The sequence below is a fragment of the Danio aesculapii genome, chromosome 16, assembly GCF_903798145.1.
Source record: "Danio aesculapii chromosome 16, fDanAes4.1, whole genome shotgun sequence".
Taxonomy (NCBI): domain Eukaryota; kingdom Metazoa; phylum Chordata; class Actinopteri; order Cypriniformes; family Danionidae; genus Danio; species Danio aesculapii.
This window is the reverse complement of record NC_079450.1, coordinates 13,398,875-13,419,868: the sequence shown is the minus strand read 5'-3', so window position 1 is coordinate 13,419,868 and position 20,994 is coordinate 13,398,875. Positions and strand designations below refer to the sequence as shown.

At 34.6% G+C, this 20,994-nt stretch overlaps 4 protein-coding genes across 4 annotated transcripts; 2 read left to right on the top strand and 2 right to left on the bottom strand.

Annotated features, from left to right (window-relative positions):
- Positions 1–41: 41 nt before the first annotated feature.
- On the bottom strand, positions 42–5,816 carry psma2a (proteasome 20S subunit alpha 2a). The gene is made up of 8 exons (XM_056474705.1): positions 5,752–5,816; positions 4,922–4,998; positions 4,497–4,629; positions 3,993–4,115; positions 2,594–2,675; positions 1,941–2,014; positions 1,795–1,852; positions 42–330 (listed from the first exon to the last, which is right to left on the bottom strand). The coding sequence occupies exons 1-8, from the start codon at positions 5,790–5,792 to the stop codon at positions 214–216; spliced, it is 705 nt and encodes a 234-aa protein (XP_056330680.1). The 5' UTR covers positions 5,793–5,816; the 3' UTR covers positions 42–213.
- Positions 5,817–6,103: 287 nt separating this feature from the next.
- On the top strand, positions 6,104–8,930 carry mrpl32 (mitochondrial ribosomal protein L32). The gene is made up of 3 exons (XM_056474707.1): positions 6,104–6,266; positions 7,803–7,984; positions 8,637–8,930. Exons 1-3 carry the CDS (start codon positions 6,176–6,178, stop codon positions 8,886–8,888), a joined length of 525 nt encoding a protein of 174 aa, XP_056330682.1. The 5' UTR covers positions 6,104–6,175; the 3' UTR covers positions 8,889–8,930.
- Positions 8,931–11,137: 2,207 nt separating this feature from the next.
- On the top strand, positions 11,138–14,865 carry ccdc127a (coiled-coil domain containing 127a). The gene is made up of 3 exons (XM_056474704.1): positions 11,138–11,224; positions 11,540–11,663; positions 13,502–14,865. Exons 2-3 carry the CDS (start codon positions 11,549–11,551, stop codon positions 14,194–14,196), a joined length of 810 nt encoding a protein of 269 aa, XP_056330679.1. The 5' UTR covers positions 11,138–11,224; positions 11,540–11,548; the 3' UTR covers positions 14,197–14,865.
- Positions 14,866–20,994, bottom strand: zmp:0000000930 (telethonin). The gene is made up of 3 exons (XM_056474706.1): positions 20,473–20,994; positions 18,683–19,138; positions 14,866–15,009 (listed from the first exon to the last, which is right to left on the bottom strand). The coding sequence occupies exons 1-2, from the start codon at positions 20,607–20,609 to the stop codon at positions 18,736–18,738; spliced, it is 540 nt and encodes a 179-aa protein (XP_056330681.1). The 5' UTR covers positions 20,610–20,994; the 3' UTR covers positions 14,866–15,009; positions 18,683–18,735.

Here is a 20,994-nt window from a genome sequence, read left to right as displayed (position 1 = left end):
TCACACATAACCAACTCCAACAGATAAAACAGTCAACAGCATTTCAAAAGACATTCTTTTATTTTTTCCTTGGGTAAGAAAGAAAAGCAAAATATAAACAATACAACTTTCACTTGTCTCCATATGTTAACATTGCTCAAACTCATACTAATGAAGTTGTACTAATGAAGACAATAGATAGTCAGTGCCCGGTAACTTGTCAGGAAGTTGACTTTAAGCTATGGCAGATAGATAATCTTTCACTTCTGCCGGGGTCAGTCGTCTAAACCCCGCTTCATTGCAGATTCCCACCTCGATGTTGTCCTCAGTCATCTGACCTTCAAAGCTTTCCTGTAACAAAAGTAATCATAGATAATGTTTGGCGCTGTGATCATATGCAAACATGCTCTAAAATACATTTACGAGGCATTAGCAAGTAAACAAAACATCATGCTTTGTATTATGTACATGGAGAGGTCGACTCTAGCTGTTATGAGATGTTATGAGTGACACTACAACAACCTGCCACTGTTTTAAAGGTAATTACAGGTATTCAACTGTGTATTGTATAATTAAATTGAAAGATCACTCAAATATTAACAATTTGCTGTCAAACACCTTTAGGCTTTATCCTAAGTAATCCCATGTGATTCATAAAATGTCAACAGTTACTGGGACATACTTTCAGTTGAGACCAAATCTAAAAAGTGTTTAATCCACAGCCTTGACAAACTATCGTGAGAGAGTTCACAACAGTTTGGAGTGTGAACTTCTTGTTTTTAACCAATGTGTGTGTTGTACAGTTCATCAAAATGGGGCTTATCCTGGATGCTGCAACCTGTATATAAAATTTTGCTTGAATGTTTTTTGATTTTCAGAGTGTCAGTAGCCATTGACTTGCATTTTATGAAAGTCAGTTTTGGTAAAAAAAATAGTTTTGAATAAATATGAAAAAATGAACAGCAAGTTTTTGTGATAAACAATACCTTTACTTGCTAAAAATGCAAAATGTTTCACAATACAAATTACATTTCGGATATTGTACGCAACTACTGACTACGTTTACATGGACATCTGTAATCGAATTATTTGCCTTAATCTGAATAAGACAATAATATGATTAAGGTGTTTACATGAGTTGCTTTTTGAATGTTCAGTTCATGATCCCGTTTTACATGTTACAGCACATAATTCGATAACATCATTGCGTCACCACGCTATCCACATTTCCTTCGGAGATTCATGTGTTTCATTTTTAATTTGTCGACTTTAACTGCAGTTTGGCACGTTCACTTTCCTTCAGGAAGATTTCATGCATGCCCCCCATGACAAACGAGATATGGGATGCAAGTTTGAACTTCTGGAAAAGTGTTGTTTTAATGGAATTTGTACACTGACCCTGTATGTGCAGAGAATAGTGTCACACAGCCATGTGTGTTTAGACTATTCCGTCGCAAAATGCAGCAAAATCCTACACGACGGTAAGTTTGATTGCGGTGTTTACATGTCTGTACAGTACTTCAATAATGCAATAAAATCGGCATACTCCACATGTCTTAATACAATTTATGTTTAGTTCGATTATAACCTTAATCGAATACAAAAAAAAAATAATTATATATATATATATATATATATATATATATATATATATATATATATATATATATATATATATATATATATATATATATATATATATATCGCACCGTTTACATGGTAGACTTAATAGTATTAAAATCAGATTATTGGTGTCCATGTAAACATACTCACTGATAGCATTTAATACATGATCACCAGAGTTGACACTATTACCTTAAGGGTCAGAATAGCAGTGTGAATTGCATCTTCCAGTTCCAGATCCTCATTGTATCTGAAACAGAAAAAAAAAAAGCAAATGAGAAGTTGTGTTTAAAAAAAAAGTCTAAACAGATCTTGGATGTAGCATTTACATATAATACCTTTTTTCAAGGAATGTTTTCCCATTCACATAGTTCTTGCCCATCGCTGTGGCTTTCCATGCAAAGTACGCTCCCTTAAACAGATCAAACTTCATGTTATTTTGCTTTATTTTGTTTTAAATTAGTTATTTCAGTTCAAACGAACATGAAATCTTAATTGATTTTAAAATATTGCAAGTGCTGCTTAATGAAGAGAATATTTTTGTCAACATATTTTTAAACACAAGTTTTTATAACTAATTTCTAACAACTATTTGTTTTTGTCTTTGTTTGATGACAGTACATAATATTTTTCTAGTAATTAGCAAGATACTATTATTCAGCTTAAAGTACAACTTAAAGGCTTAACTAGGTTATTATGTTAACTAGGAAAGTTAAGTTAATAAGGTAAGTTATTGAAAAGCAATGGTTTGTACTGTAGCCAATTGAAAAAATATAATTTTTAATAACATTGACCTTAAAAATAGCTTTAAAAATGTTTTTAAAAAATGATTTTATTTCATGCAAACTAAAAGGAATAAGACTTTCACCGAAATAAAAAAATTTATAGGAAATACTGTGAAAGATTCCTTGGGAATCACTTAAACATCACTTAGGAAATAATTTTGCCTTCACTTTTCTTGTGTGTGTGTGTGTGCCAAATCTTAGCATACCGAGGGGTCAGACTGGAAAAGGTACGGGCGATCTTCATCCCAGCCAGCAATCAGGAGTGACACCCCAAATGGCCGAACTCCTCTGTCAAAACACAAACAATACACAGAACATGTTATGTCATTTTCACATTGGTATATGCACATCAAGCCCTTTTTTGAAATCTTGCAGTTAGGTCTCTCACAATAATCAACATATTGACTTATCGCACAACACATGGACATGACCTCAAGCCTTTTGCAATATATATCACCCATACATAAAAACCAATTCTAGCAGCATTTTAGCTGATTGTGCAACATTTCTATCTCTATTGGAGGTTTCAGAGTTAGTATGGTTAAAAGAACACTATAGTATTTACTATAAATTACTTTTTATATTTTCATGGGGGTGTCTGACAACTAAAAATAGAACAGGTAGCAGATATCACAGTCTCTCTTTTACTCTTTTTGTTTAGGATATGCATTCTCACTAAAAACTAAATTATTAAAAACCTATCTTTTTAGTAAAGCATACACTCAATGCAACACATAACGGTATGATACATGAATGTGCTCCATGCATCTTGTTTAAATAGACTATGAACAGCAGCTATGCTAATTATTCTCTTTATTTTCTATTTCCACCTGGGGATACTGATCCTGAGGCCCCCCAGAGACTATGCAGCGCCACTGATGCGATCCAAAACCAGCTACGAGATGATCCCAAGGTTTCCATAATCCTGGACCAGGCCGTATCCTGAGCAGCTGCTGTGGTGGTCATGGAGAAGTCAAGAGCATGAGACTGATTCCTGTGATGCTCCAGGGACAGACGAGTCTCGCTGACTTCCAGCCAGAGGAGAAATCGTCGTGCCCAACTGAGCCAGGTTTTTTAATCTTCACTTTCACCAATTGGTGAAGTTTTTTCCTCGCCGCTGTCGCCACTGGCTTGCATGGTTCACGACCTGTAGAGCTGCGTATCGATGGATTTGCTCTTCAGTGTTTGGACTCTCAGTAGTGAATATTAAACCACACTGAACTGAGCTAAACAGAACTGAACTTAAACTCTAAAAACTGAACTACACTGTTCCAATTTACTATAATCTTCTATGTGAAGCTGCTTTGACACAATCTACATTGTATAATCGCTATACAAATAAAGGTGAATTGAATTGATTTCAAATGCCTGATTTTTTAAATAGTTTAAATGACTATAATTAAATATTCTTAAGGATAAAATATTATATGTTCTTTGGAAGAGTGTACTTGCATTGTGATGATATTATATAGTCATTCTGGCATTATATAATGAGTGGCATAAAATGACATTAATATCGTTTATCGCAATATATTTTGGTGTAATACATCATACAACAAAACTTGCAGCAATAACATTGGTCTGATGGAAACAAATCAAGCATACCCTGATTGTGTGTACTCCTGCATGACAGAGGCCACCCTCTGAACAAGCTGGCCTGTAGGAATTGGCTCCTGATAGACCAAGAAGTACTGCTGAGCTAGCTTTCGTGCCCTTCGCACAAGCACCCTGCAGACATAATTAAACACTTTTACAACAAAAGGACATATCCAACGTCTGTAGTTTACATATAAGAATATGCACAATCCAGTTGAAGATGGTAAAGGGTTAGTTCACTCAAAAATAAAATCGAACATGTTTACTAAAGAATGATGGAAAAAAACAGCTATTAACTTCCATAATACTTGTTTTGTTCCTACTATGAATGTCAAAAGCTGTTTTCCCCCAACAACTTGTTTTATATTCAACAGAAAAAAATTATAAAAGAGCAAACAAAGTGTGAGTACATTTTATTTTTTAGAGAACTGTCCATTTAATACAATCTGAATATACGCTTTACATTAATTATTTTTAAAATGGTGTTTGGTCATGCAGGCTCCAAACCCATACCTGTAGTCTGGACCCATGCCGCTGTAGACCATACCGATGTGTTTGGTTATGGGCTCTACTTTGTGCACACTCTGCTCATCATACAGTACAGATTTCTGCTTCTTTTCTGTGGCCAGAACAACACCATTTGAAGCTGTGAAAGAGAAAACAGGATGAAATGAAAGTGAACGGAGCAGTGACTAACTGTAAGTTACTCACGGAAATGAAATTCAGAATAAGTACATGGTAAAACCTTAAATAAACTACAGGTTTCAGCTATAAAGAAATAATTTTAAAAAAATAATTAAGAAATAAAGTCACATACATCTTGCCTGGGCGGTGGACAAGTATTTATTTTTCTTTTTATTATAGTATTATTTATAGTATTCAAGTTTTATAAACCATGAAAAATTAATATAATAAATAAGAACATATATTGTTTTAACCTTTAATTCCAACTGAAGGAGCACCAGCCGCTACAGCCGCCAGAGCATATTCAATCTGGACCAACTTTCCAGAAGGGCTGGAAATGGAAAACACACACAATATTTACAAACCCTATGCAAAGAAGAATACTGTGATAATTTAAGCCAATAAATATTAGTTTATTGCTTAAAACAAGTTTGACAAAGAAAAAAAAGTCTACTAATACTACTACTTTAACCTTTTTCCTTTGCTATGACATGCACAACGCATTTGTAAAAGCTAAAATATGCAAATAATCCTATTAAATTGGATAAATTAAAACATTAGTGTACTTTTACACAAATATCACATACTGTTGTCCATAAATAAGACAAACTGTTGTTTTAGTTGTATTCTATTATTTGTACTTTATATATAAATAGACATTAAATGGTCTTCAGAAACTAAGTTTATTCGTGTACATGCATAAGTTATATAAATGCACCTACAGGAACAGGTTTCCATTATACAGTGAAAGTGAAAGTAAAGCCAATACGTTATTTTGTTCAATTAATCAATAATAAAAAGCTTAAGTGAGCCAAGTGAGTGCTTTGATTAGAAAATTGTTTAATTTGTCGCTCTGTAAAGCATTAAGCGATTAATTCAATGTATTTATTATGTTTAATGCACGTGAATGAAAGCAGCACTGCATCACAAACAACAGTGACTCTGCATCTGCGCTTAGATAAGAATAAACACGTTTATATGCCTAACGCTCTCCTCAAGAATCAGTTTTAGATATTCGCTAAAATATACATTCGTTTCATTATCATAAATATGTTGAATATAATCAAATCATTAGATTTATTACCTGAAAGTGGTGAGGGAGAAACTGTACCCTCTTTCTGCCATGGCTGTGTCTGACTGTTGGGGAAGTGACGCAAGGCGGTTAATTGATCTGATTGGTTCAAAGAGTTACTGCTATTGCCTAACGAATTGTGGGTATTGTAGTTTAAGATAATTAAATATGTCACATTTTGTTTTTTGTTTTTACTATGCACTGATTGGACTAATATAGTAGTAAAATACTTATTTGTTATTCATTTATTTAACTATTGAACACATTTCGCTCTCACCCGCCCGAAATTATTTCTTTTTTAATCGTTGTACTACAAATCCCAGAATGTAATGGTGAAAAATAATCACGCGCAGGCGCAGTGGATCTTTTTACGTTTGACCGTGAGGATGTTTGAACTGTACATGCTGCATTGAACTGAAATAAAATACCGAACACAATGACAGTATTGGGTTTGCTCCAGTTTCTCGGGCGTTCGTTGCATCGTCTGGAACTCCGTTTAGCACAAGCGGCTGGATTTGACAGCTTAGGTGAGTGAAAATATTTATAATAAATGTGTCGTGTTACACTGCCCTGCACTCATATCACCGATATTTTAAACACTACTAATATACTTAAGATGAAGTTAGGATCTATTTATTTTTCTGATTAACCAGTTCGTTTGTTCGTTTGTGTGTGTGTATAATATAGCTTACACACACACACACACACACACACACACACACACGCACACACACGCACACGTTCAATGTTGTAGATGTCAAATATGAAAATTCCTGTGTGAGACAAGTCATCCCAAAATGATGGTTGTAATAACAATCCATGTAGTAAAAAGAACCAATAAATGCTGTGCTTAATTACACAAATAATATTCTTCTAATTATGATATTGTATTTTATTCATACTTTAATCTTAGTTATATTTATTTGTCCTATTTATTTTTTAATTGTTTTTGTATTTACTTAAGAAAGAAATACATTTTTAATAACTAACCATCTTCTCCCACAACTCAAACTTACATAATTATAACTCAAACTTAACTCAAAACAAACTTAACTTAACTTAAACAAACTTAACTATAACTCAAATTATAACTCATTATAACTCAAACTTATATAATTTATAAAAGCAGTTAATACATTTTCAAGGTTTGAATCTAAACAATTAAATACATACATGATGATGATAATAATTGTATCATTTTGACAATGTATATGTAAGAGAAAAGATAAAAAATAAAATCAGCCAATCTGCAACGAGACAAGCTACACTGAAAACAAAACTCCAAATACAGCTCACAAAGGGGATAAACTGAGTAAAATGTCAAAATATACTATTATTATTATTATTGCTATTTATTTTAATTCATTAATTTATTAATTTTCTTTTCAGCTTAGTTCCTTTATTAATCAGGGGTCGCCACAGTGGAATGAACCGCCAAATTATCCAGCATATGTTTTACGCAGCAGATGCCCTTCCAGCCACAGCCCATCTTGCATTCACACACATACACTACAGCCAATATAGTTTCTTCAATTCACCTGTAGCGCATGTCTTCAGACTGTGGGGGAAACTGGAGCACCCAGGAAACCCAAGCGAACACGGGGAGAACATGCAAACTCCACACAGAAATGCCTACTGACCCACCCGGGACTCGAACCAGCGACCTTCTTGCTGTGAACCAATCGTGCTACCCACTGCGCCACCGTGACATCCTATTTATCTAAATATTTATTTTTAAATTATTGTTTTCTACGTCTTATTTTTTACTTTTTATTTATTTATTAATTATCCTATAATTATTTATTCATTTATTTAATTACTGCTACAAACATTTTAACAGACATGTAAATGGAAATAAAATGACAAAAGTAACTAACTATTTACATGATAGTAAAAAAGCAACTAATATTTCAATCAATTAAATGTTTCTGTTTGTATTTTAATATGGGTCTGTTATTCTTTAACAAGTCAAAACCCTTTACCCAGTTAAAAAAATATAATGATAATCATTTCTTTAGGTCAAAACTGACTGAATCATATATCATAAACCTTTGTTTTTTTAGGTCCAGCTCTTGCAGTAAATGGTCCCAGCGTTCTTCCTCAGCCCCATCACAGCAGCAATGAAGAAAACTCTCAGCCCAGTTTTATGGACAGTATCTTTTGGATGGCAGCACCTAAAAAGAGAAGAACCATTGAAGTGAACCGCTGTAGAAGACGAAACCCAAATAAAATGATAAAAGTCAAGGTAGAATCTCATTGTTTTGTCTCTAACTAGAGCAGAAAACAGCTTTCATTACAGTTGAAGTCAGAATTAATAGCCCCCATTGAATTTGTTTTCTTTTTTAATATTTCCCAAATGATGTTTAACAGAGCAAGGAAATTTTCACAGTATGTCTGATAATATTTTTTCTTGTTGAGAAAGTCTTATTTGTATTATTTTCGGCTAGAATAAAAGCAGTTTTTTATTTTTAATGGTCATTTTGAGGTCAAAATTATTAGCCCCTTTAAGCTGTTTATTTTTTCGATAGTCTACAGAACAAACCATCGTTATACAATAACTTGCCTTATTACCCTAACCTGCCTAGTTAACTTAATTAACCTAGTTAAGCCTTTAAATGTCACTTTAAGCTGTATAGAAGTGTCTTGAAAAATATCTAGTCAAATATTATTTACTGTCATCATGGCAAAGGTAAAAGAAATCAGTTATTAGAAATGAGTTATTATTTATGTTTAGAAATGTGTTGAAAAAATCTTCTCTCCATTAAACAGAAATTGGGGGAAAAAATAAACACGGGGGCTAATAATTCAGGGGGGCTAATAATTCTGATTGCAACTGTATGATATACTCTGATGTAGTAAACTGCTAAACTGCATTTTTATGTTCTTCTCTCTTCCAGTACAACATTGAGCCATGTGTAGAGTGTGGAAACATGAAACTGAAGCACACTCTTTGTGGATTCTGTTATGAAAAGATCAGCAAGGAGACAACCAACATAAGGAGGCAAATATCTGTGATGGAAGGTGGACCTCTGAAAGCTCCCGCTGTCGAGTCTGTGGTGTTGTATGACAGTGAAAAGCCATCTGATGCAGATCAGGGCAAGCGGATAGTCGAACGCAACAGAAAACGTCCATATTGGTTTAGCTTGTGATTGCAGTGAAATAAAAAAACCTTTGTTTTGTTAAATAAGAAATCTGTTTCCGTTTCATTAACTGAAGATTTTCTCTGAAGATTTTTATTAGAGTAGATAACTGTTTTTTAGATCATTGCTTTGCTCCTTGAAACACTCTATATATCATCTTAGCTAAGGTTAAATTTAGATGAATGTGTTTAAAAGCCACACAGTTTAAAGCTTCAAATCAAGTCATGGCATTAAATTTGACATGTTATATATGCGAGTGTGTATGTGACATGCATGCATATAATAGAATGCCTTTTGATGTCACTGTACACATATACAATGCACATTATATACATGTGCGATGAGATTAGTGCATCTCACTACTCAGTGCAAGCGTGTAAAATATCCTTACAATACAAATGACGCTAAACAAGTTACAGTAGAAATAACTAGATGATAAACAGTGGTGCAAATTAGGGGATAGGGAGAGGTGAAGTAAACCGTTCTGAGGTAGAACGAGAGGCATATACAATATGTAAATGTAAGATGAGAAATAAATAGTAGTGCAAAATACAGGATGGGGGGACGGGGCAGGGTGAGTAAACAATTCTGAGGTAGAACAAGGGACACAATATGTAATATGAAGATGTAAGATGCAGGGGCGTAGCGGACATTTTAAAAGTGGCGGGGACAGCTGAATAAGATCCAACAGTTTACATTCATGTAATTATTAATCACCTGTTTCTAAATGGTCTGGCTCTAAAAGTGAGGGGGACATGTCCCCCCGGTTGCTACGCCCCTGTTAAGATGACAAATAGCAGTGCAAAAACGGGATGAGAGGGGGTAGGGTGAGGTGGAGTAAACAGTTCTGAGGCTGAACGAGAGATATATCCAAGATGTATATAATTAGATGTGTTTTGCATAAAGTCCAATGAAAATTAAGCAGTTTTTTTTTTTTTTGCATGTTATTCTGCGTGAGTGTGTGTGTGTTTATATTTAAAACAAAAACAAACGGCTGTCCATGGGGTATGAAAATTACTTACATTTTCTCAGAGAATTAGAAGATATTTTCTATTTTATTAAAACAGCTTATTTTCGATCTTTCACAGAAAACTAGACAATCTTTAGACATTTGCACTAGATAAAGACAAAAATAAAATACATTTCTTTCTTTGTAGTGTGATCGTAAGTGTGTTACATTCATCTTATAGTGTTTGTGAGCAGGCGATGCAGTGGGTAGCACATTCGCCTCATAGCAAGAAGGTCACTGGTTCGAGCCTCGGCTGGGTCAGTTGACGTTTCTGTGTGGAGTTTGCATGTTCTCCCCGTGTTCGCGTGGGTTTCCTCCAAGTGCTCCAGTTTCCCCCACAAATCCAAAAGACGTGGTACAGGTGAATTGTTTATATTTAATATTAAATAAATTATATTTGACTGTTTTATATTTAATATTCATTTACACACATTGATCGTGTATGTGTGTGAATGAGAGTGTATGGGTGTTTCCCAGTGATTGATTGCGGCTGGAAGAGCATCTACTGTGTAGAACATATGCTGGATAAGTTGGCAGTTCATTCCGCTGTGGCGACCCCAGATTAATAAAGAGACTAAGCCGAAATGAAAATGAATGTGAGCAGTATTTCGAAACTAGTGTACAAATAAGAGTTATGAGGATCTCAAATCGTTAAGTGCTGCTAATTTATATCATGATCTGCTTGTTTAGACAACATGCCTTTCTATAAAAAGTTTGAATTTCATTTCATAACGCCTGGAGAAATCCCGAATAAGCACTTTGCTATTTAATAACTACATATTTGATTGAAAATAGCGTGACCAATACAAACACAACTGTTCTTACTAGTCATTTGTATAATTTCATCATTGCATTAATCTACAGAAATGTGATTTTAACATGGCATATGTCAGTTGCACATGGTTAATAACCCACAGAAAACAACAACGTAACAGTTTTTAAACACGAACAAATTTAGTTTTCAAGTTCTGACAAGTACGAGATCCGAATCCTCTGCGTTTCTCCTACGCAAGTGCGACGATCTAGAATCTCTCCACCGGGCCCGTCTCCGGACTGTACCAAAACGTTAAAGATAAGGGAGATAAAGAGTCAACACGGTTGTGTTTAATGTAGTTTGTGTAATAAAGATGTCTTGGAAGCCAACAATATAAAAACATTTTATGTCAATTCATGTAAAGACTAATTATAGTTGCACACAAAGCATTTAATATGAATCATATAATAATAAATCGATTGGACTCCCCTATAAAAAGATAAATGGATGTCGGATGTTTTTAATGGAATTGTATAATCGTCCAGCCTGTCGGGAAGGATCTCATGCAAAAGACTGTTCAAGGTAAGCAAAGCGAGCACGTTTCAAAAGTGAAATGTGAACTGGTCTGTATAATAGCTGTTAAATGCATGGCTTGCAGCTTAAGCAGGTCGAAAGTTTCAGGTCATAAATGTCATGACTATATTCTGTCATTGATGTCATACATTGATATGTACAGTATGTTTCTCTATGTACTTGCACACAGACAGTAACGTTATATTATTATTGTTTACTGCTTGCGAGGTGATTGTTGTTGTTTCGGGTTACACATTAGCACATTACTGAAATTGAGACTCATTCTTCCAACCAATTGTGTGCATACTTTCATTTTCTTACCAGGGTTTCTCCATGAACAACCTGAATGATCCTCCAAGATGGAATATTAGACCGGAGCCTGCAGGAGATGACGGAGGGAGATGGAACTATGCCCTGCTGGTGCCCATGATCGGGCTGGCAGCATTTCGTGAGTGTTTATATACTGTTAAACTCAGAATTATTAGCCCTCATGAATTATTAATCTCTGTATATTTTCTGTTGAACAAAAAGGAGATTTTTCGTAGAACACATTTCTAAACAATAGTTTTAATGACTCATTTCTAATAACTGATTTATTTTGTCTTTACCATGATGACAGTAACTAATATTTTACTAGATATTTTTTAAGACACCAGTATTCAGCTTAAAGTAACATTTAAAAGCTTAACTGGGTTATTTAGGCAAGGTAGGGTAATTAAGCAAGTCATTGTTTAATAGTGGTTTGTTCTGTAGACAGTCGGAAAAAATATTGCTGGCTAATAATATTGACCTTAAAATGGCTTAAAAAATTAAAACCTGTTTTTATTCTAGCCGAAATAAAACAAATAAGACTTTTTCCAGAAGAAAAAATATTATAGGAAATACAGAAAAAAAAAAATCCTCGCTGTGTTAAACATCATTTGGGAAATATTTAAAAAAGAAAATCACAGGAGGGCTAATAATTTTGTATTTATACAAATGTATATATAAAGAATAAAAAGCCATAACAGTCAAGATATAAGCAACGGTAAAGAGTTTAATTGAGTGGAAATTGGGGAAATTAAAATAAATAAATAAATAACACTGTTCATTTTAGGAGTAGTATACAGAGTGACCATGTTTATGATTTTTAGTCATTTAGATTAAAATAATCTTAACGTCCTTGGCAACTAATTTTTCCAAATTGGATTGATTTTAATATTTTAGTAGATGTTTTGCAAGATACTAGTGTTCAGCTAAAACACACAATTTGTCTTAAGTTTAATATGTTAACTAGGCGAATTAGGTTAATTAGGTCATTAGTCATTGGACAACAGTGGTTTGTTCTGTAGCCAATCAAAAAACATAAGTTATTAGGAGGGCTAATAATATTGACCCTAAGAATTATTATTATTATTATTATTATTTTTAAAACTGAAAAACTAAAACAGCAAAACTAAAATAAACAAGAGTTTCTCCAAAAATAATCAATTATATATTTACATCCTTGCTTTGTCAAAGTGATTGTTCACCTAAAAATTTAAATTTACTCACTATTTACTCTCTATTTACTCTCCTTGAAGTAGTTTAAAACAATTGACTTTCTTTTTCCTGTTGAACACAAAATAAGATATTTTGAATAATGTGAGGTTTGTCAAAAGTGAGTAAACGATTACAGAATTTTCAGTTTTTGCTGAACAATCCCTCTCAACATCACTTATAATGGTTTTAATAATTAATTTAGCTATAAGGGCACTGTAAAATACTATTGACTTGATGGCTATTTCAAAATACATTTTTCATAACATCTGATGGCATATAGAGTTAAAGTCAGAATTATTATTCCTCCTGAATTATTATCCTCCTGTATATCTTTTTCCCCAATTTCTTTTTAATGAAAAAAAAGAGATTTATCAAATTTCTAAACCTAATCGTTTAAATAACTCATTTCTTTTTTCTTTACTATGATGACAGTAAATAATATTTTACTAGATATTTTCAAGATACTAGTATTCAGCTTACATTTAAAAGCTTTACTAGGTTAATCAGGCAAGTCATTAGGCAAGGGTAATTAGGCAAGTCATTGTATATCTGTGGTTTGTTCTGTAGACAATTGAAAAGAAATTATGCATACGGGGGCTAATACTATTGGTTAATATTGGTTATAATTTCTTTTTTTTAAAGATTATAAGCCACTTTTTTATTCTAGCCAAAATAAAACAAATGAGAAAAAACACTATATGAAATACTATGAAAAAATCCTTGCTAATAATTTTGACTTCAACCGTATATATTTTTTTCAACCAGGCTGGATATGGACTCGAGAATCCCAAAGCCAGATTCAAGATGTGAAGAAGAAGTACGACAGCGACGTGGCAGAGATTACCAGAGACCTGGAGCTGAAATACAGGGAGACGCTGACGGAAAACCAGCGAACGGCAGCACACCTGGAGCTCGAGCTCGAGAAGGAGCGCCAGCGGGTACAAGGCTACAGGAAAACCCTGATCTCTCACAGCCAGCAGCTGATGGAGGAACGCAAGCACCTCCAGCAGGAGCAACAGGACTTGAAGCAGGAGAAGAGCCGCTTGCTGCAGTCTGGAGTAGCCGGGACGGCGCTGCGGGATGCCCTGCGGAGGGAGCAGCAGTGGCAGCAGCGGGCTCAGGATCTGCTGCAGGAGCTGGAGGTGCAGCTGGTGGAGAGACAGGAGGCTTTCTGCAGCATCCTCTTCCCACGAGAGCAGCGTCTGGAGATGGAGAAGAACCTGCTGCTGAAGGTGGCTAAACACCCACTGGGCGCCGAGCTCCACCTAGAGGAAGATCTCAGGGATATTTTTAAGAATGACAAACACTGTGCGGATTTGCTGAACATGGATAAGCGTAGGAATGGGAATCTGATGTGGCTGTATCTCAGGTACTGGCAGCTGCAGGTCACGCTGCAGAAACACAAGAGGGCAGAAGAGACGCTCAAAAAAGCATCGCCAAACTCTGGTGGGATCTCTTAAAGGGATAGTTCACACATAACTGAAAATTCATTTACTCACCCTTCATGTGTCACACACCTCACTTAAGAAAATATTTTTGCTGCTCAAAACTACTTATTTAAAATGAGCTGACAAATGTTTTTACATATTTAAATGGATTGAACATAAAACATTTAAGTTAATGTAATTGATTTGTGTTGGGAAAAATGAATTGTGTCACAAGAAGATATTTTGAAAAATGTTAGAAACCTGTAACCACTGACTTCCATAGTATTTGTTTTTCCTATTGTGGAAGTCAATGACTACTGGTTTCAAACATTCCTCAAAATATCTTCTTTTGTGTTCAACAGAAAAACAAATCTACTTGAAGGTAAGTAAATTTATCAGATTTGGGTGAACTATGCCCTTAACTTTCCCTAAATGTTTTCCTTTGGTCATCCTGATCGTCCTCGTGATTCATTTATCAGCTACTTATGATGCCAAACCTTTTTTGGGAAACAAGTTGAGCCTTGACAATCATATCACAACAAAAAATGTTTGGTTTGTTTTTGTTTCTTACATGTGGAAGCAAATTAATCAAATGCTTTCACATCTATTGCATTACTGGTAAAGCTTATTAGAGGATTATTTCATTTTCAATCTAAAATGAGTTACTGAAATGTGCAATAAAGAAGAAACCATATATTAGGATTTTAATTCTTTTTTTTTATTGTGTGCTGTAATTTCAAAAATACATGAGTGAGATTCACAGTCAAAAAAGCATTAATTCATACTTATTTCCAAGAACTGTCAGTTTTGAATAGATGTTGATGATCTAGCAGAGATGTCACAAACCTGCCGAGAAAGAGCAACAGGTCATTTATAAATCAATACTAAATGACACTTCATGCAGAATATTCAGCATCAAGTTCATTTTCCAGTATGTCATGTTTTGCAAGACTATTTAGCATTAAGGATTCAATTACAAATTTGGACACTTATTAAAAAAAACACTAGAATTTAGGGCTGCACGATATTGGAAAAATCTGATATTGTGATGTTTTATTTTTCAGCGATTAAATATTGCGATGAATACAGTTTCACAAGATAGTTTGAATAGCACTATTTGATGGTTTTCTAGGGAGTCTAACAGTATTCAGGTACAGAAACTGAATAATCACAATAAAAATGCTTTTCTTACTTTGTCTCGTTTCCAGTCCAAATATTAAAAGATTCTTAGAGCAAGTAAAAATATTGTTTTGTTTTCACCGTCAAAAAATATGTCATAGTTAAGTGATTTTCCTTAAAACAAGCCAAATTATCTGCCAGTGGAGTAAGTGAAATAATCTGGTTTTCACTTTGAAATGTAGATATTTGGACAAGAAACAAGACAAAAATTCTAAATAAGATTTTTTTTGCACATTGAAGTTCAAGTAACTCAAAGCACTTGAGGAAACCAATTGCAACAAACCATTTAAGTTTAAAAACTAACCTTAATGAGTACTGGGAACTTAATCCATTTGAGTAAATGAAGCAATTTGAGCACAGTAAAACTCAATAAATGAAGAGAACTCAAACCAACTGAGTACTGAGTAAGGCGGGTCAAACAGTTTGAGGAAACCAATTGCTACAAAACATTTTAGTTAAAAAATTAATCTATATGAGTACTGTGAACTTACTCCATTTAAGTTGAAGTCATGAGGTATTTAATTAACTCATTATCTTCAACACTGAGTTCAAAACTCTTTTCAAATGAGTAGAATTAACTTTCATTTGATAAAGCTGGGTTTTACAGTGCTTAAATCATATAAATTCCATGTAATTAAATACAATTCTGTAGCTCCTGCTCAAATATAATTTAGACTTAACATTGCACATCTTTGCGATGTGACATGAGACTTTTGCGAATGTGCACATTGCGTTATCGATGGTGAAACAATATATTGTGCAGCCCTACTAGAATTGTTTAAGGTCGGTCTAAACCAGGAGTGTCCAAACTCAGTCCTGGAGGGCCGGTATCCTGCATAGTTTAGCTTCAACTTCCTTCAACACACTTAGCCTGGAAGTTTTAGCATACCTAGAAAGAGCTTGATTAGCTGGTTCGGGGTTGTAACTAAAAAAATGCAGGACACCGGCCCTCCAGGACAGTTTGGGCAACCCTGGTCTAAACGAAGACTAAGTAAAATAATGGGATTATCCTGCTTCAGGTTTCATATTGCCTATAATATCCATGGCTTAAATGACACAGGTCATGGGATTTCTGGAATATCACTGACAGGGCTCAACAATAAGGACTGCCCGATGGCCCGGGCACAGTGTGAGAGACGGTTGGGACAGTAGATGAGATCGTTACTGGCCCAATCAGGCAAGTGCTGCCTTGTCACTAAATAATTAGCCTGTGACTATTTCTCAATCGGTGCAAATATCTTAGAATCGAGAATCAGTTTGTGCTTTTAAGCCTTTAAATGCTACCTTCTCTGTGATGTCATAAACACCATATTGCTTTTCAGTTCCCCTTATCTGATTGGATATTTTAAGCATGTTATTTTTTTCTGTAACCTGGTAAAAACCAGTACAGCTAAGAGACAGCAAAGTCGCGGCAACATCACATTATGAGGCTAAAGGAAAACATCTTTTTCTGATGTCTTGGAACCAGACAATAACGTGGGAACACAACGAAAAAATAATGAAAGGATTTTCAGTTTTGCAGTTTGCTGTCAGTTTGGCAAGTCAGCCACCAAAAATACCTGCACATTTTCTATACTTGCTCTTTTTTGTTTGCGCAACACTTTTAAAAAATATATTTAAATTCTAGATTTACAGCCGTTTTTTTGTTTTGACAAAGTATTTTAAAAATGTGGTCAAGAAATAGTCATTAACTTATTTTATTTTGGTAGGGACAGTGAAAATTTTGGCAGGGCAAGTAATAATCTCAACCATGGGCCAAATCATGCCAGTAGCAAAAATCCTTAGTGTTGAACCCTGACTGAATTTTAAAAGTTCTATTCCCAACATTGAAAGTCATGACATTTTAATAAAAATGTATCCAAGTTGTGGAATATAATTTGTTTCTAGCTAGTTTCCATTAAAATGTAATTTTCTAGACTGTATTTTTTAGATCATCGTTTCATGCCTATTGTTATGGTTGGGGTATTTTTCAGCTCCATGTTATTTATTTTACCCTCATCACTAGACAATCAGTCTAGTGAGAGGAAAAAAGGTGAATACATTTATTTCAGCTTTTGATGGGAAAACTGGCATAGAGTGAAAATGTTTCATTCTTAAATTTAAGACAACTCAGCAAATCAGATTAAAAAAACCCTGATACAGGGTGTCCGAGGGGTCTTAAAAGTATTAAAAGTTGATAAATCAATTATGAATAAATTAAGGCCCTTAAAAGTTATTAAAAAGTCTTAAATCGCGTTTTTGCGAGGTCTTAAATTTTGTTCAAGCGTTGTCCAAAGTGTTTGACTCCAAAAAAGAAAAAAAAAATTATTTTTCTCCTAATATTAACAACGACACGCTCAATCCATGCGTTTGGTTCAGGCCGGGGCACGTTTGACCAAGCTGCTCCGTCCGGGTTATGACACGTAATTTGCAACAAACACGGGAAGATGATGTGACACTCTCCACATGTATCAAAACCACAGAGCAAAACAGACGGCAACAATGGGAAAATGTAAGTTTGCATACTCCTGGTTGGAGAAAGACGAATTTAATCAGTGGCTGAAGCCTGCTGAAAACAACCGCATAATATTCACAACTGTTTATTAATGTAAAGGTTTGATACTTATTAGAACTTGAAGTGGCGATGAGGTCTAAAAATTCTGAGAAGGTCTTTAAAAAGTCTTTAAAAAGGTATTGAAATTACCTTTAGGATTCCTGCGTATACCCTGGAATCCTATTGATGGACACTTGGCAAATGATGATAACTGATATGCTAATTCTCTGTGAAATAATGTTTGAAATATGAAGGTAAATAGTCCTTATGTGTTTAATCATGGAATGAAAATGAGAGTGGCCGTCTAACTAATGACGCAGTGTAATGGTCTGTGGGATAAAAGGGTGGAGTGAGAGGATTGTACCACACACTGAGAAATGTGTGTTTTTAAATCACCCGAACAATATAAAAAGGAAAAAAGAAAAACAGTACGAAGCAATTACTTGATGAGTGCGAATCATTACCTGTTTAAATCAAGTGTGATTATAAATAATATAATTAATAAATGTTTTCCATTAGAAGCTGGTTATATTCACACACTGTTGCCACACAACTGTGTTTAAACCCCTTATAAAAGTGATTTTTGCATAATAATTGAATCTAATAATTACATAATAATATTAATAAAAACAATAACAACATCATAATAATAATAATATAACAACATAGTGATTTTTAATCTAAATTAACTGAAATCCTTAATCCTTTTGTGGCATTCTCATTCACTAGGTTTCTTGAGTAGTACTAAAACTGTGAGCATATGTTGTTTTGCGGCTTTGTGTTTCGAGTATGAGTGAGATCACCCACCATACTCGTCTGTGTATCCATGTCCATGATGGCAGTCAGCTTTCACCAGCTCATCACTCTCGTCTCTGGAAGTGCAGTGTGTCCCGCGGTGGAGAGATGAGGCTGGACGCTCTGAAGTCTGGACTCCTGGGTTGGATTACCATTGGCTTGTGTTCCGTGATGGACGAGATCTCTCTCTTATGAAGACACACTCCGCTTAAACTAGCCTCGGTGTCTGTGCTGGATTTGACTGTAGAGGGTGAGGGCGAGCGGGTCACGTCAGGCTGAGTCACGTCTCTGGGCACAAATATTGGTATTGGGAGAATGTTTTTGTATGGTAAACGATACTCCTGCATTGGCTCCCTGTCTCTGCCCATCTGAATGGTCTGGTTTGGGAATCTGCGCACTGTGAAGTGAACCACCTGCTTGCTTTCGTAGCTCTCCTTTTTCATGGAGTCCTTCTCAACAAGAGTCATCCTGTGAAGCAGAGGTGGTCAAAGTTAGTAAGTAGCATGCACAAAATTAATTAAAACATATGTATTTTTAATTGTATTTTTAGTTACAATTTTACCAAAATTGAAAATATAAAAGGCATATTTTTCATCATTTACTTATCCCCATTTATTTATTCTTTTTATTTATTCTTTTTCATTTATTTAACTTTTTGTATTAATAAAATGACTGTGCATGCACAAATATGACAGTAAAGGCACTTATAACGTCGCAAAAAATTACATTCATTCATTTTCCTTCAACTTAGTCCCTGATTATCAGGAGTCGCCACAGCTGAATGAACCATCAACTATTCCAGCATACGTTTTAAGCAGCAGATGCCCTTCCAGCCACAACCCAGTTCTGGGAGACACCCATACACACTTGCATTCACACACATTCATATACTATAGCTAATTTAGTTTGCCCACTTCACTTATACCTTATGTCTTTGCCTGAGGATATTCACGTGAACATGGGGAGAACATGCTGTGAGGTGACAGTGCTAACCACTGAGCCACCGAACCGCCAGCAAAAGAAATGCTAATCATCTGTACTTCCTATTGATCAAGAGTCTCACAAAATTGTTGGGACTAAATCAAATCTTGAAGCCCAAATGATGAATGAAATGTAGTATACTAGAATCATTTCTCAATAAGACTGTCATTTTATTAAATCAAGCTATAAGAGAATTTTAATTTAACAAATGTAAAATATTTACTGACCCTAAACTTTTAAAATACACAATATAAGTAAATCTAAAGTAATATTATTTGATTATTTTTATTTATTCTCAATTTTACCAGAGAATTTTACCAAAAAATGTAATTTCTGTCATTACTTATCCTCAATTAAAATTACCATTGTTTCTTTATTTGACATTTATATATAAAGCATCATAATGGTCTATAAGCGGCGTATACTATGTCTTCTGAGGTTCAGATGAAAGTTAGCATGAACAGATATCCAACCAAAATAAAAATCCAGCTTCTGGAGCTCTTAAATATTGCAATCTGGGAGAATATTTAACTACATTTCAGCCGATATACCTTCAGAAGGCTTTTAATAATTTGAGAAGTAAAAATTAGGAACAATCCTTAAGCTTGACAATCATGGTCACCGTTAACAGCCTTTGATTCTTAAGATGTGTGCTAACATGCTTAGAACAACATAATAGCATATAAATATAACCAGATTTTTCATATTATAATAATTAATTATCATTATTATTAATTATTATTATTAATTATATTTAGGTAAAGTATTTAATTAAACTCTCTTTAAATTAGCAGGTAAACACAGGAAACAGAAAAGCTTACTTGTATTCTGGCCTGGTTTCCATCAGCAGGTCTAACCAGGTGGCTTCATAAGATTCTCTGGAAAGCTCATCAGCCTCCTGTAAATCACTGTAGGAGTTCAGCAGATACGACCTGGGCGTCCTGCTCAGGCAATGCATCTCAAAACACAATACAAATAATTCTAAAAAAAAAATGGATAAGAAAGTTATCGGTCAGATCTTCTGATAAAAGCTGCTGCTTCCCTCCTGAGTGTTTGGGAGTCTTATAAATAGGGTTTGTTTCTATTTATAGAGCCTGTCATCATGCATGCAGGGGTCTCTTCAGATTGGTGTGGTTTGACGAGGTGGGAAAATGACTAATCCTGCGACCATTTCACTGATACTCATGTCTCCACCAAGAGGTCAACAGTGCCAAACTACCCACGTGATCTCATATTTCCTGTTGTATGTGCGTCAAAACATGGTTATTGCTGATGGCAACGAAACTACACGCTGACTGCAGCTGTGTGGTACATCATGTTTTTTAGGTAACTGTCTCAGATGT